The 12516-nt window shown below is 47.4% G+C and overlaps 1 protein-coding gene across 1 annotated transcript in view; it reads right to left on the minus strand.

Moving 5' to 3' along the window:
- The window catches only part of LOC125434964 (minichromosome maintenance complex component 3 associated protein), a 59310-nt gene that overhangs the window by 38147 nt on the left and 8647 nt on the right, over positions 1-12516 (minus strand). Inside the window, 6 exon segments of the mRNA XM_048500871.1 lie at positions 2562-2716; positions 4361-4529; positions 6389-6657; positions 8676-8873; positions 10068-10201; positions 10460-10656. Coding sequence (XP_048356828.1) covers positions 2562-2716; positions 4361-4529; positions 6389-6657; positions 8676-8873; positions 10068-10201; positions 10460-10656 — 1122 coding nt within the window.

Here is a 12516-nt window from a genome sequence, read left to right on the forward strand (position 1 = left end):
TTTATTACTCACTAAGATCTAGGTCAGAATTTTAGCTGCAGATCTCCAGATTAGGAACAGGGACCATAATTCCCCATCAGCCTCTGTCAGCATGGCCAATTGGCCATGCTGGTAGGGGCTGATGGGAATTGTAGTTCCTGAACATCTGGAGAGCCGCAGGTTCCCTACCCCTGATCTAGGTGGTATAAATATGCAGTCATCCTATACTGTATTATCTTTACAGTATCATGTTTGTGCGAAATGAGTTTAAAAAATGAAAAGCATCAATCCTCTGGCTATGTAAAGCCCAAGCTGTTTCAAGCATTTAACAACCCAAAACTGAAGATTTACAAATAAGCCTGGAGGACACTGACACAAGCCAAATTGTGATGTTGCCCCAGAGACAGTTAGATTGCAGGAAGCGACTCCAGCACTCCAGATGCTATGGGACTACACCTGTCAGTCCCTGCCAGCATGGAAATTGGCCATGCTGGCAGGGGCTGATAGGAATCTGTAGTCCGACAACATCTGGGAGTGCCAAAGGTTCGCCACCAATGGGTTAAGATAAATCCAGCCTTCACTCACTGCAACATCTCAGCACACTTGTATGGCCTTCCCACACTTGCTAGCACTCCTAAACCCAGCGAGGCACAGGTGTAAGCGGCAGCAGGGAATTCCCACCTGGAGAACCGGGTTACATTCTCCTACATGAGTGGTGGACTCTGACCGTGAATCCAGATTTGTTTCCTCACTCCTACATTCTCCTGCTGGATGTCTCTGGCACTAGCCGCGAGGCCCTCAGTCCAAATCTTTAACCTCTCCATGTGTCTGTTGTGGGAGGCTGAAAGGAAAGTAAAAGAGCAATGGAAAACTACTTTGCCACTGTTTATGGCTGAGAAAGGCGGATGATAAATCCAAACTCTCCTTCAGTGTGTAAGAACCTAGCAGTTCACTCTTCTGCCATGCCTCTGGTCACCAGCAGTGCCTTCCTAAGGACTCTACTGCTGGCCCACTCAGCCGCTCCACTTAACTTTGCATGTGTTCAGCTACTAATAATAATAATAGCCTAGTGGTGGCTGGAACCTCTAGCACGCAGCCGGTGAGGTGTGCACCTTGAGTTCCTCTGTGGGCACGCTGCAAAGAGCTCTTCCCCTCACAATACTTTAGGGGCTGGGTCAAGCGCCGCTGGGCCTCGGGATTATTATTACACAACCCAAGACTCCAAATTTCTTTGGGAAAGCAGTGGCAGGCAACCTGTTAAGCTACCATAAAACCCCACCATTTTCATGCTAAGAACTAAAGTTGATCCTTTACCTGGGGAGCAAGCCTCTGCCACAAACAGGCTCGGCTTCGGAGCAAACCCTCCTAGGGTCATGATTCACCCATTGGGTGAGCTGCACCTGCTGTTTCAAAGCAAAGCTTTCACCGCACTACCACCTGCTTACCCCTAATCGATTAACACCCCAGAGTCAGTCCATTTTTTCTAAAACTAAAACCTCAGTATTCAGGTTAAATTCGTGCATGCTGGTGCACTTCTATGACATAAATAAGTGTGTTTCTTTTGGTTGTAATTTGGGTAATCTCGTCTCTAAAAGGTTCGGGCCATCCCTGCACTAGCCTTCCCCGATTTTACATAAAAATCTAGAAGCCAACGGAAGGCCTCCAACACAACCATTACCTAATCTGCCTTGCCTCACTTCATGGAACCGAGTTCACTGTCCTATAGTCAAGCATTTTCCCAGCGAAGTTAAGATATAATGGCTTCAACTTGGGGAGAGAGATAAACAACCACTGAAGGGGAGCTGCCATGCTGAAGGAAGAGGCGGGTTTCTGCTAATTTCGTTCCCCATTCGGAAAAACGTTCACATTCTTGTCATAGAACACACTGTGGCAGACTCCACTCCACCTGGAGCAGAGGTATGCGGACAGGAATGGAGCGTTGTAGCAAGACATCGGTCCCACGCATCTTCTGTTTGTGGTGTGCTGAGGGAGGAGAGGTTTGGGGCAAAAGACTTCTGCTCCCTGCATGACATTGTAAACGCCTGCAAACATTAATGCGTGTAAATATTGTACAGTCAATATCAAAATAGGATTAAGACAGACAAACTCAATAAAGGATTCTAGGAAGGACTTCTTCTGCCTCAGCTGCTCTCGCTTCCAGGGGCTTTTCAAGCCAGAGGGGCTATGACCGGGGAAAGTTCAATGGATCACCTATCCTCCTTTAAAGGGAGGAGCAGCAGTGGCTGTGAGGGAGGTTAAGAGCCTGTATCTAATCTGGAGGAACTGGTTTGATTCCTGCTCTGCCTGAGCTGTGGAGGCCTATCTGGGGAATTCAGGATTGGCTGTACACTTCACACACACTTCAGCTGGGTGACCTTGGCTAGTGCCACAGCTTTCCGAGCTTCCTCTCTTAGCCCCACCCCACTTCACAGGGTGCTTTGTTGTGAGAGGGGAAGGGGCAGGAGATTGTCAGCTCCCTTGAGTCTCCTGCAGGAGAGTAAGGGGCAAGACATCCAAACGTTCTTCTTTCTTCTTTCTCCTTCTTCTATAAGCAGGTACTTTAGAATCTGTCGTAGCTTTACCCTTCAGACACGCCGCTTCATAGTAACTTCTATGAAATTGCTCAAGGCTTCGAATCCTTGAACAGCAACATGCGAACAATGTTGTGCAGTGGAAAGATGGTCGGCCTCTGCGTGTTCACGGTGTAAGCAATATTCAGGGACTTCAGAGCATCCCTACTTAATCTTGGAAAAGCTGCTTTGAAAAAAAACTGGGCTAGGGTCATTTCTGTTAAGTTAAAAGTACGCGCAACGCGATTCGGGATCATCAGCTTACTTCGGGGAATGAGCAGCGTAAAGGTGCATCATTTCCACTGCTGACTTTCTCACAGACCTGCACACATTGGTTCACTCCAACCCCCCACATTGCAGCAGAGGATCAGTAATATTTTTGAAATCTGAAGGAGCACTGAACTACAGGACAGTCGTTTGCAGATTTTAAATCCTTTCAAACCCTCCATAAAACCCAATTTCTACATTTGCCAAGCTGTTCCCTCCAGTAACTGTGACTATTACTTTTTTTTCAAGTTGCGATGTTAAGAGCAGCAGTGGCGTAGTGGTTAAGAGCAGGTGCATTCTAATCTGGAGGAACCAGGTTTGATTCCCCGCTCTGCCACACGAGCTGTGGAGGCTTATCTGGGGAATTCAGATTAGCCTGTGGACTCCCACACACGCCAGCTGGGTGACCTTGGGCTAGCTCACAGCTCGGGAGGCTCTCTCAGCCCCACCCACTCCTTACAGGGTGTTTGCTTCGTGAGGGGGAAGGGCAAGGAGATTGTAAGCCCCTTTGAGTCTCTTTGCAGGAGAGAAAGGGAGGATATAAATCCAAACTCTTCCTCTTCTTCTTAAGTTATATCCAAGGGACATAAAGAACTTCAGATGCTTGACCCACCCCACCCCACTTAGATATGTACTGCTACCCTGTTTCCCCTAATATAAGACATCCCCAAAAAATAAGACATAGTAGAGGTTTTGATGAAGTGCGAAATATAAGGTAACCTCCTAAAGTAAGACATATATGTTTTAGTTTGGAAGCATGCCCAACAAACAGAACATTGCGGGAAAAATAAGACATCCCCTGAAAATAAGACATAGCACATCTTTTGGGAGCAAAATTAATATAAGACACTGTCTTATATCTGGGAAACACGGCAGCACTAAAGCCCATAATTTTAAAATTAAAATAAAAACAGGCTCTGTATTGCGGAGGAAGCGTAGCAGGGTGGCATCCTCCTTCCTCACCAGGTGAACGGCCGCGAGACCAGCCTCCGCCTAACCCCAGCGTTGGACCTCAATCCTGGCAAGCTAGCTATCGCCCTGTCAGGTGGTAGGTCCTGGAGTTTGGGGGGCGGGGCAATGTGCTGCCACGCTGGCCCGGGTTGCTTTTATGGGCTGGAGGAGGGTGCAATGGGAAGCCTTGGGGCAAGGCAGCGAGGCTGCAACTGCTGTTGCTGAGCTGGGTTGCTTTTGGGGGCAGGGAGAGGATAGAATGGTGAGGCTTGGAGTAGGCTCAGCAGACAGCAAACCGCCACTGCCATGCTAGCCTGGCCTGCTTTTTGGGACTGGGCAGGAAGCAATGGGGAAGCCGGTGGCAGGCTCAACAGGGTAGTGGGCGGCAACCTGTTGCTGCCCTGGTGTGCTGGTTTGTTGTTTGGGGTGAGGGGAGTCTCCTGGGTCGGGGGAAACTGGGTGGGGAAAGGATGGAATGTTGACCACCAATGGGCATGCAGGACTCACTCTATGAGTCCTGCGCGCCCATTGGCTTGGGGGGGGGGGGGGTATTGTCGGACATGCCATCCCTTAGGCAATTCTGCAAAAGGATTTCTCACCTGACTGAAATAGCAATGAAGCAAGCACGCGTTCAAGTAAGGAGCTGCTTGGACAAGTTTGAAAAACCTCACAAAATTATTGCTGTTTAATGCAGCGAAGGCTTGAACCGCAAATCTGACTTCACTGGAGTTCCGCACTTCTGGACGAAACTGCTGGACCTCTCTGTTGAGAAAAAAGACAGGCGCTTACCTGAGTGTTGGTAGCAGGTGCTACCCGGGGGCACATTTGTACAAACAACACACAGCAAGGAATGTCCAAGAATCATGACAAAGTGTCTTACGGGCTAATCTGCCGTCGCTCCTGGATGGGGCAACAGGCTGCCCCAGTGGATTTCCACAAACCCAAAAGGGTGGCATGAGCCCATTTAGCCCCATGGAGGGCTTTCAGCTAGCCAAGGTTTTTTTGTTTTTTCAGTCTCCCCATACTGCCTGAAAGCCAGGAGGAGGTGGTGTGGCAGCAGTGGTATCCCCGGCTGCCTTGGGCTTTGGATTGCGCAGTGGCGTAGGAGGTTAAGAGCTCGTGTATCTAATCTGGAGGAACCGGGTTTGATTCCCCGCTCTGTCAGCTTCGAGCTGTGGAGGCTTATCTGGGGAATTCAGATTAGCCTCCGTACACTCCTCAATACATGAGCCAGCAGGGCACCTGGGCTGGTCAAGCAGCTCGGAGTTCCTCTCAGCCCCACCCACCTCACAGGCCCCTTCCGCGACACCCACAGGCACGTGCATTTTCTCAAACCACTTTCACAACTGTTTGCAAGTGGATTTTGCTATTCTGCACAGCTTCAAAGCAGTTTGAAAGTGCATTATTCTGCATGTGCGGAATGAGCCAGGGTGTTTGTTGTGAAGGGCAAGGAGACTGTCAGCCCCTTTGAGCCCCTGCAGCAGTAGGCAAAGGGGATAGTAAATCCAAACTCTTCTAAGTCTTCTGCACTCCATCTATCAACCAACACTACTTTGATAGTTCACCGCTGTCAAGTCGCGAGCTGACTTCTATGACATACCAGTGGGTTTCCAAGCGCGAAGGAACTAACAAAGACGCGTTGCCCTTTGCCCGGCTACGCCCCATGTTACCCTCGGGACTTCCGGTGGTATCTCCAAACGCGCTAACCGGGCCAACCTGCGAAGCCGGTGATCTGACGACATCAGGTATTAGCCTGGGTCATTCCAGGTTAGGGCTTAACCAGTGGTGGATTCAGCCGGGTTTGCACCTCGATTCAGCCAAACCGGGTAGCTGGAGGTTGAATCCCACCCACCCCAGTGGTGGTGTGGGTAGTGAGAGGTTTTCCCCGCCTTCAGTATTGAATTTTGAAATTTGAGCCACCGCATGCGGGCAGTGCCAGGCCGCTTCCAGGGCTCGGAAAGCTCCTTCACTCGCCTTCTTCCAGGTTGCCAAGCAGCTGCAGCCTTCCTCATTCTTCCCCACCCCCAGCGGCCTAACGTTCCACAGAAAAGTGGGTCAGTGAGGGCATATTGTACGTGGATAGCTCTTTAAAAGGGCTTGGACAGATTTATGGAGGAGAAGTTGGATCTATGGCTACCAATCTTGATCCTCTTTGATCCAGACCGCGCGCCTTAAACAGCTCAGGTGCTCGACCAACAGTTCGAGAAGGCCATTGCTTTCACATCCTGCATGTAGAGCCCCGCAATTCCGGCACCCTGGTAATACCAAGCAGCAGTGCAGCAGAGCTGGACTCAGATGCGGATTCCCGGTCCCATCCAGCTGTCTGGTTCCGGCGGCCCTTATGTTCTTAAGTGGGCAGGGGAGGGCAGGTAAGTTGGCGGGGGAGGGCATGGCAGGGGGTGAGCAGCAAGGGGGGGTCGAACTGTTAGATTAATAGAATTCCACCTCTGGCTTTACTACCTTCTTCTCGGCAAGAACGGACATTAATTGAACTTTCTACGGTAAGTTTTCCACAGCTAATATTGACTCTGATTTAGTATATTCATGTAGCTTCAAAACAATAGAAAGCCGCCAATGAGAGAGTCAAAATTGAATCGCTGTAACTACGTTAAGATCTTACCCTGAGAATATCTCCCTTGTTGAGGTTTAGGAGAACATTGTATCCCCTGAACTCTGCTTCATTCTTACAGTAAATCTGCTTGTTGGCAAGGTCCTGGTACATCTCCTTCAGGCTCTGGAGGCACTTGGTCATGTTCTCATTGTTGATTTTAGCGTCAAAGGAGGACATGGGCTCTTCGCACAGGTGGTGGGAACAGTGGATGTGGAAACGAGTGCATTTCTCGATCAAGGAAACTGTCAGAGGACAGCAGAGGTGCTGCTGGGTTATATCCTGGTCAAGACAAACGTAAAGCTTCAGAATACGGAAAAGCTGTGTTCGACTCCGCTGCCATGTTTTTCGATGCACCCCTTACAGTTTTCTACCATTTTGCACGCGGTGAGAGCAAGGCATCTTTATCTTAAGCGCTGCTACTATAGTCTGCAGCTGTATGCTCCCCCCGCTGCCTTGGAATACAGCCACGCTACAGAGTAAGAGCCAAATATCTCACATCTCTGTCAGTCATCCATTACAACGCCGCGTTTACGGCAAGTTAGCATCGCCTTAACAGCTTCCCATCAGCGGTAACCTCTGGGATACCCTTCAGATCCCCCAAACAACAGAGATCTATGCTGCTGTGGTTGTGGAATTCTGAAACCATATCCCATATTCTCCTGGAATGTCATCATCATCTTCATAGGCAGCCCGCCAGAGATGATTTTAATTCTATCCTTTGCTGCTCTAAGGCTGCGCATTATCTCTAAAATTCCAGACTTCACTCGCCATTTGCTGAGTGAAACGTAGTCCATCGATTACTTTGGCAGTGGCTATGTTTTGGGAAAACATTTTAAATAACAATATTTAAATGTCTAAATGTAAATAATCTGCAATCTTTTATGCCATTAAAGGTTAAACTGACTGACTATAGTCTGCCTTAGAAAAAGTTGTTAGTAGAGTTGTATATTCCTCCGCCCAGTGGTGGGATTCAAATCATTTAAACAAACCCAGTTCCGTGGTGGGGACCAAACCACCTTAACAACTGTCAGGCTTTCATCGTCAACGATAGGGAGTTGTTGTGGAGTTTGTTCAGAGTTCAGGATCTTTGTTCCTAACTACTCGGCCAAGCAGGCCAAATGTTAGAACAAGGACCACCTCAGACCACGCCACACAGAAATCTGAAAACCCACCACAACCAATCCACCCAACCAAGGTTTGTTTCCATTAAGCACCATTTAACAACTGAGTCTCTGCTTCAAGTGGTGTGAACCTGCTGAATCCCACCACGTCTTCCGTTCAATTGAACTCCCCACCATGCTGATCAGTACCATTGTAGAATCTGCCCATTCTGGTCCAAGTGCTTACCAGCCCAGCTTCCCTGCCCCCCCCCCCCCAACTTTCGGAAAGCTTGAAAAAGAAAAAATACATGTAAGCTCTCAAGCCCCTGGAAGATTGGCAGGGTAGAAGCTTAATATATTAAATAAAGAACACAGTTGAGCACGATCAGGTATTTAAAACCCTGTACCGGAAAACCTTAAATACACATAGCTTCTACGGTTTCTGTGTGTTTTTGCTCTAGTTGGAATCTTTGAATATATCTCGTACATTCACCCACAAATATTTATACATCTTTTGATCCAAAACATCATTTGTTAAGTTGTTGTTGTTTCAACATGATGAGATGAACTCTTGTTAAGCAGAACTCTGGATTTGTATCTAACTGAAATAAGAATCCTATCAACAGACATGCAAGTTATGTGAACCTCAGGTCATCTTAGAAAGAGACAAACTCTTACTGCAACATCTACAGTCATCAGACAGTCAGGATGTCAGACCTGTCAGGTCTGATCTTCATTTTGCATAAAACAGTAATTGCCTTCCCTGCATATTTTACATTGCAAACAATTTATATGGGCTATGGTAGACCTAACATTTAACCTGAGTTTTCTTTGCAAATAAGTCCATGAGTTAACTGAGTAACTCCGATTTCGCACATAGCACATGTACACACACAGAAATTGATCAGTTGTTTGCAGGATACAAGCAGCCTGAAGAGCTTCTCTCCACGCTCAAGTGAAAGAGATTCCTCACCACAGGCAGCCAGGCAAGCTGGGCGCTCTCCAAGCCTGAATTACAGGCTCTCTCAACACTACATTCAATACCGAACAGCTCACGCAAACCTTAAAATAATGCAAGGAGCATCCTTTCCATACTCCGGTGATTGATAGCTTGGATGCACCTAGACAGCAGCCATTTACTAACATCCCCCACCCCGCCCCCCGGTCCAGTGCAAGGGCCCCAGCCAAAGTAATTACCTTCCTTATCCCCCGAGCCCTGTTCCAGACAAAATCGTACCACTCCCGGAAGTTCCCTTCTCCTTTGTCCATGATTTGAGTGACCAAGTAGTCCATGGTCATGCTCAACACTCCCAAAGGCCTCAGCTCGTGGGGCAAAGGCTCTTCCTGGTCTGCTGACGACCGGCTGTACTCCTTGATCGCAGCTGCATGGTCCACCTCAGAGAGGAAAAGGGAAAAAAATCAGTGCATAATATATCCAGTCACATTTCCTTAGAAAGGAGGGACGACAGCCCAAGATTCACCACAGCCTTCTTTATTCTCTCTCCACTAGGGAGGCTAGCACGGACGGAATTTGACAGTTTTTCACAAGCACATGGACAACTTCAACAGGAAGGAAGAAACCATGAAAATGAACAGAATTTGGCTAGCAAGCAAAACTCTAGAATCAAGACAGTGACTAATCAGCTCCACACAAACACAGGACAACTATGGACAATAGCAACCAAGGAAACAAAGACCAGAATACTTCTATTCAGATGCATTCACCTATTGACTTGGCTATCTTCATTGTTACTTCCAGGCTACAGACTTCTTTGTGACTCACATACCAGGCTACTCTATTCAGAGGGCCTCACAGCATGGCGTACTCCACTTTACTTTCCATTCCTACCATCAGATCCTCTGTAGATGCCAGCCACACAGATGGCAAGTAAAACTATTGGTGAGAATGTTGCCAGAACACGCCATACAGCCCTCGGAAAACCACACAGCACCCCAGTCTTCCTACCAGTAATCTCTGTGCAGGTTTCATGACAGCTGCATTTCAGAATTTTTTTTGCCTCCCTCGCTCATGGTTTTACCATTGCCCGCTTCCACATCACGATTCGGTATTCCTTGTGAGGTTCCCATCCAAATACTCATGCCAAGCCGACCCTACTTAGCTTCTGAGATCTGACGAGATCAGGCTGGTCTGGGCTATTTAGGTCAGGACTTTCACAGATTCATCTGAAGCCGCTAGAAAAGTTTTCCGGGTTGTGTGGCCGCGGGTCTGCGTTACACTCGTGTTCTAATGGTATCTCCCTCTGTGATACACCTTCGAAGATGTTAGCCACAGATGTAGGCAAAAACGTTAGAAACAAGATCCAATTAGAATATCGTACACACAGCCCGAAAACCCGGCCAGCCAACAACCAGTAGGTCAGGACTGTTCCTCAGGCATCCGTGGTGGGCCATCCCATAGAACAATGATTCCCTGTGGGATGAACAGAGCTTCCAGTGTGCTCTGTGACCAGGCTTCTGTATGGGAACCCCAACAAGGGCTGGGATTAAGCAAGGCTAGGGCCTGTCAGCGGCCAGGCTGTATCATAGAAGGCTGAGATACACAGCACAAGGAAATAAGACCCTCAGTACCTTGTCTGTCCCTGGAATCACTTCGAAAATGCTGAGCTGGTTCCTCGTCTCCCTCATGTATCGTTCTTTCTCGGGGCACATGTCTGGGCATGTTCCAACAAAGGTCTGGGCGAGATCCATTCGTTTTACTCGAGCTAAAAAGAGATCAGAGTTTAGAGAGCTGGGGGAGTTTCTGGAACATGATTTTTACAGGCTGTAAATGGGCGAACCAGCTGAGTTTAACCCTTTCCAACTCCCACTGAGGCCCCTTCCCCACACATACTGAACCATGAGGGTATCATTTCTGTAGGGTGATATTCCAGACGGCAGCAGGAAATGTAGATCATAATAGTGTGGGTGGGGCCAATCGCTGGGCCTCTTCCCACGCCTCTGAACGCATTACCAGTCCTCACCTTGCCGCATGAGTTTATCTCTCTGGTCCAGAAGACGGTATTTATCCTCAGAAGACTCCACTACCATTCCTATAAGATTACTTAGGCATGATGCGGCTACTTCCAAGTTCTCAGAACCGTGGCTTTCAGACCCAGAATCAAAGGTATCCGCTTGAAACTCCAGAGACTTTTTAAGACCAGACTTCTTAGCTGGAGAGCTATCAAAGAAGAAGAGTTGCTTCATTTATCTATTTAGATTGATATCTTGTCCTCAAACCACAGAGGCCCGCTCTGCACAGCAAATGTATAGCAGGTTGCAGTTGGGATATATCACTAGTGGTGGGAGTGACTCTTGTTAATTCCAGATGCGGGATTGGTTGGTTCTCTCATTGCCTTTCCAGCATGGCCATTTGTGCCAAGTTTCCAGCCGGCCAATTGGCCATGTTGGAAGGGGCTGATGGGAATTGTAGTCCATAACATCTGGAGTGCCAAAGGTTCGCCACCACGGTAATAACCCATTTTCCTGTTTTAGCGTTCACATGCATCCGTGCAGACTGCAATTGGAGCCCACAGAAACAATCTGGGCTGCTGACGCACCATCGCATGGAGACACGTCTCTTTTTAAAATTTACTTCTCACTGATGTGTAGCTTTGCAGGCGTGCACAAATGAACCCCCGCAGCCATGCTGACGTCTTACGATAACACAATACGACCATCTACACCTGCATGGCTATGCAGATGTAAGTTGCAAAAAAAATTTTTAAAAAGGAAAACGGAGGAAAATAAAGTGCATTTAAAAAGGAAAATAAAGTGCCTTCTGCCTGGCTGTTCACTCTCAAGAGGCTGCAACCCTGTTTTATTCAAAAGTCTTGCAAATACTGCAATTCTCAAACACAGGGCAGACTCTCTTTAGGGGCAGGATCTGTGCGAAGTGCCCCCCAGAAACATTTTTTCCCCATTCTAAACCCGTGTTTATTGGCCCGTGCGGAGTGGGCCTCAGAGTGGCTAACAACAATGTATAAAATAGCTTTTTGGCTTACAATAACAAAACAGCTACAATAAGAATTATTTTAAAATATTGCAAATAAATACAATAAGATACAATCATGAAATAGTTTAATGTGGACAAAGGCCACCGCCCAGAGCCCCCAGGGGATGGGGCGGTTTATAAATCGAAACAATAAAATAAATAAAATAAATATAAAAACAAAACAAAACAACAACACACATCCATAACAGCAGATTACAACAATTATTAAACAACTAGTTGAATAAATTTTTGACTTTCAGCTTATTCCCTGGCTAAATAGGACCTTGCGTTTTTTAGAGGCTAGTGCACAAAACTTTGCTACCTGCTGACAGACAGTTACAGCCTTGTCTTCTAACAACATTTTCCTAATTTCTTGATCAGGATCCTTTGCAAGGATCAAGCCATGCTGAACAAGTAGAGGTAAAATGAAGAGCTTTCTTTCTCCGTATGCAGATACAATCTATTTGTCTTCGAATTATTTATTTTGACAGTTTATGACTTCATATAACATTAGAAAGAACTCTAGTCAGAAATCAGTACTCGCCACTGTCTGAGCTGTTAACATCATACTGATGTCTATTTCTGTCTTTCCTTTAGTGCTTCCCCCCAAATGAAAGCCTTCTCTCTCTTCCTCTCCAAAACCCTTTCCCATTTCTCTCCTGTATCAAACCATCACCTCTCTCATTCCCTTCTTTCGCCCCCCCCCTTTCTTCTGTGACTTAGCTCTCATTTAAAGGAAAGAACACTTAATTAACACTTTAAATCGTTACAATCACCTTCTCTTTCTGCACATGAACTGCAGACTTGAGCAACCTGGATTTGAACCCGGGGCAGGGCGGTGTCAGGCCTTCAACCTGCTGTCAGTTTCTCTGAGACCTGCTCTCTGCTTGGTTGTTGGCATCTTGAAGGAAAGAAGCAGCTCTAGATAGCTAGTCTATGTTTCACCATCCATCTCCTGCAACGCTGCTTCATTGACAACCAACTGCGCTGATGCTCCTCAGTTGGCCCCTCCCCTCAAAACTGCAGCCAATCAGCTCGGAATCCAGA

Source organism: Sphaerodactylus townsendi, linkage group LG01 (genome assembly GCF_021028975.2).
Source record: "Sphaerodactylus townsendi isolate TG3544 linkage group LG01, MPM_Stown_v2.3, whole genome shotgun sequence".
Classification (NCBI taxonomy): Eukaryota; Metazoa; Chordata; class Lepidosauria; order Squamata; family Sphaerodactylidae; genus Sphaerodactylus; species Sphaerodactylus townsendi.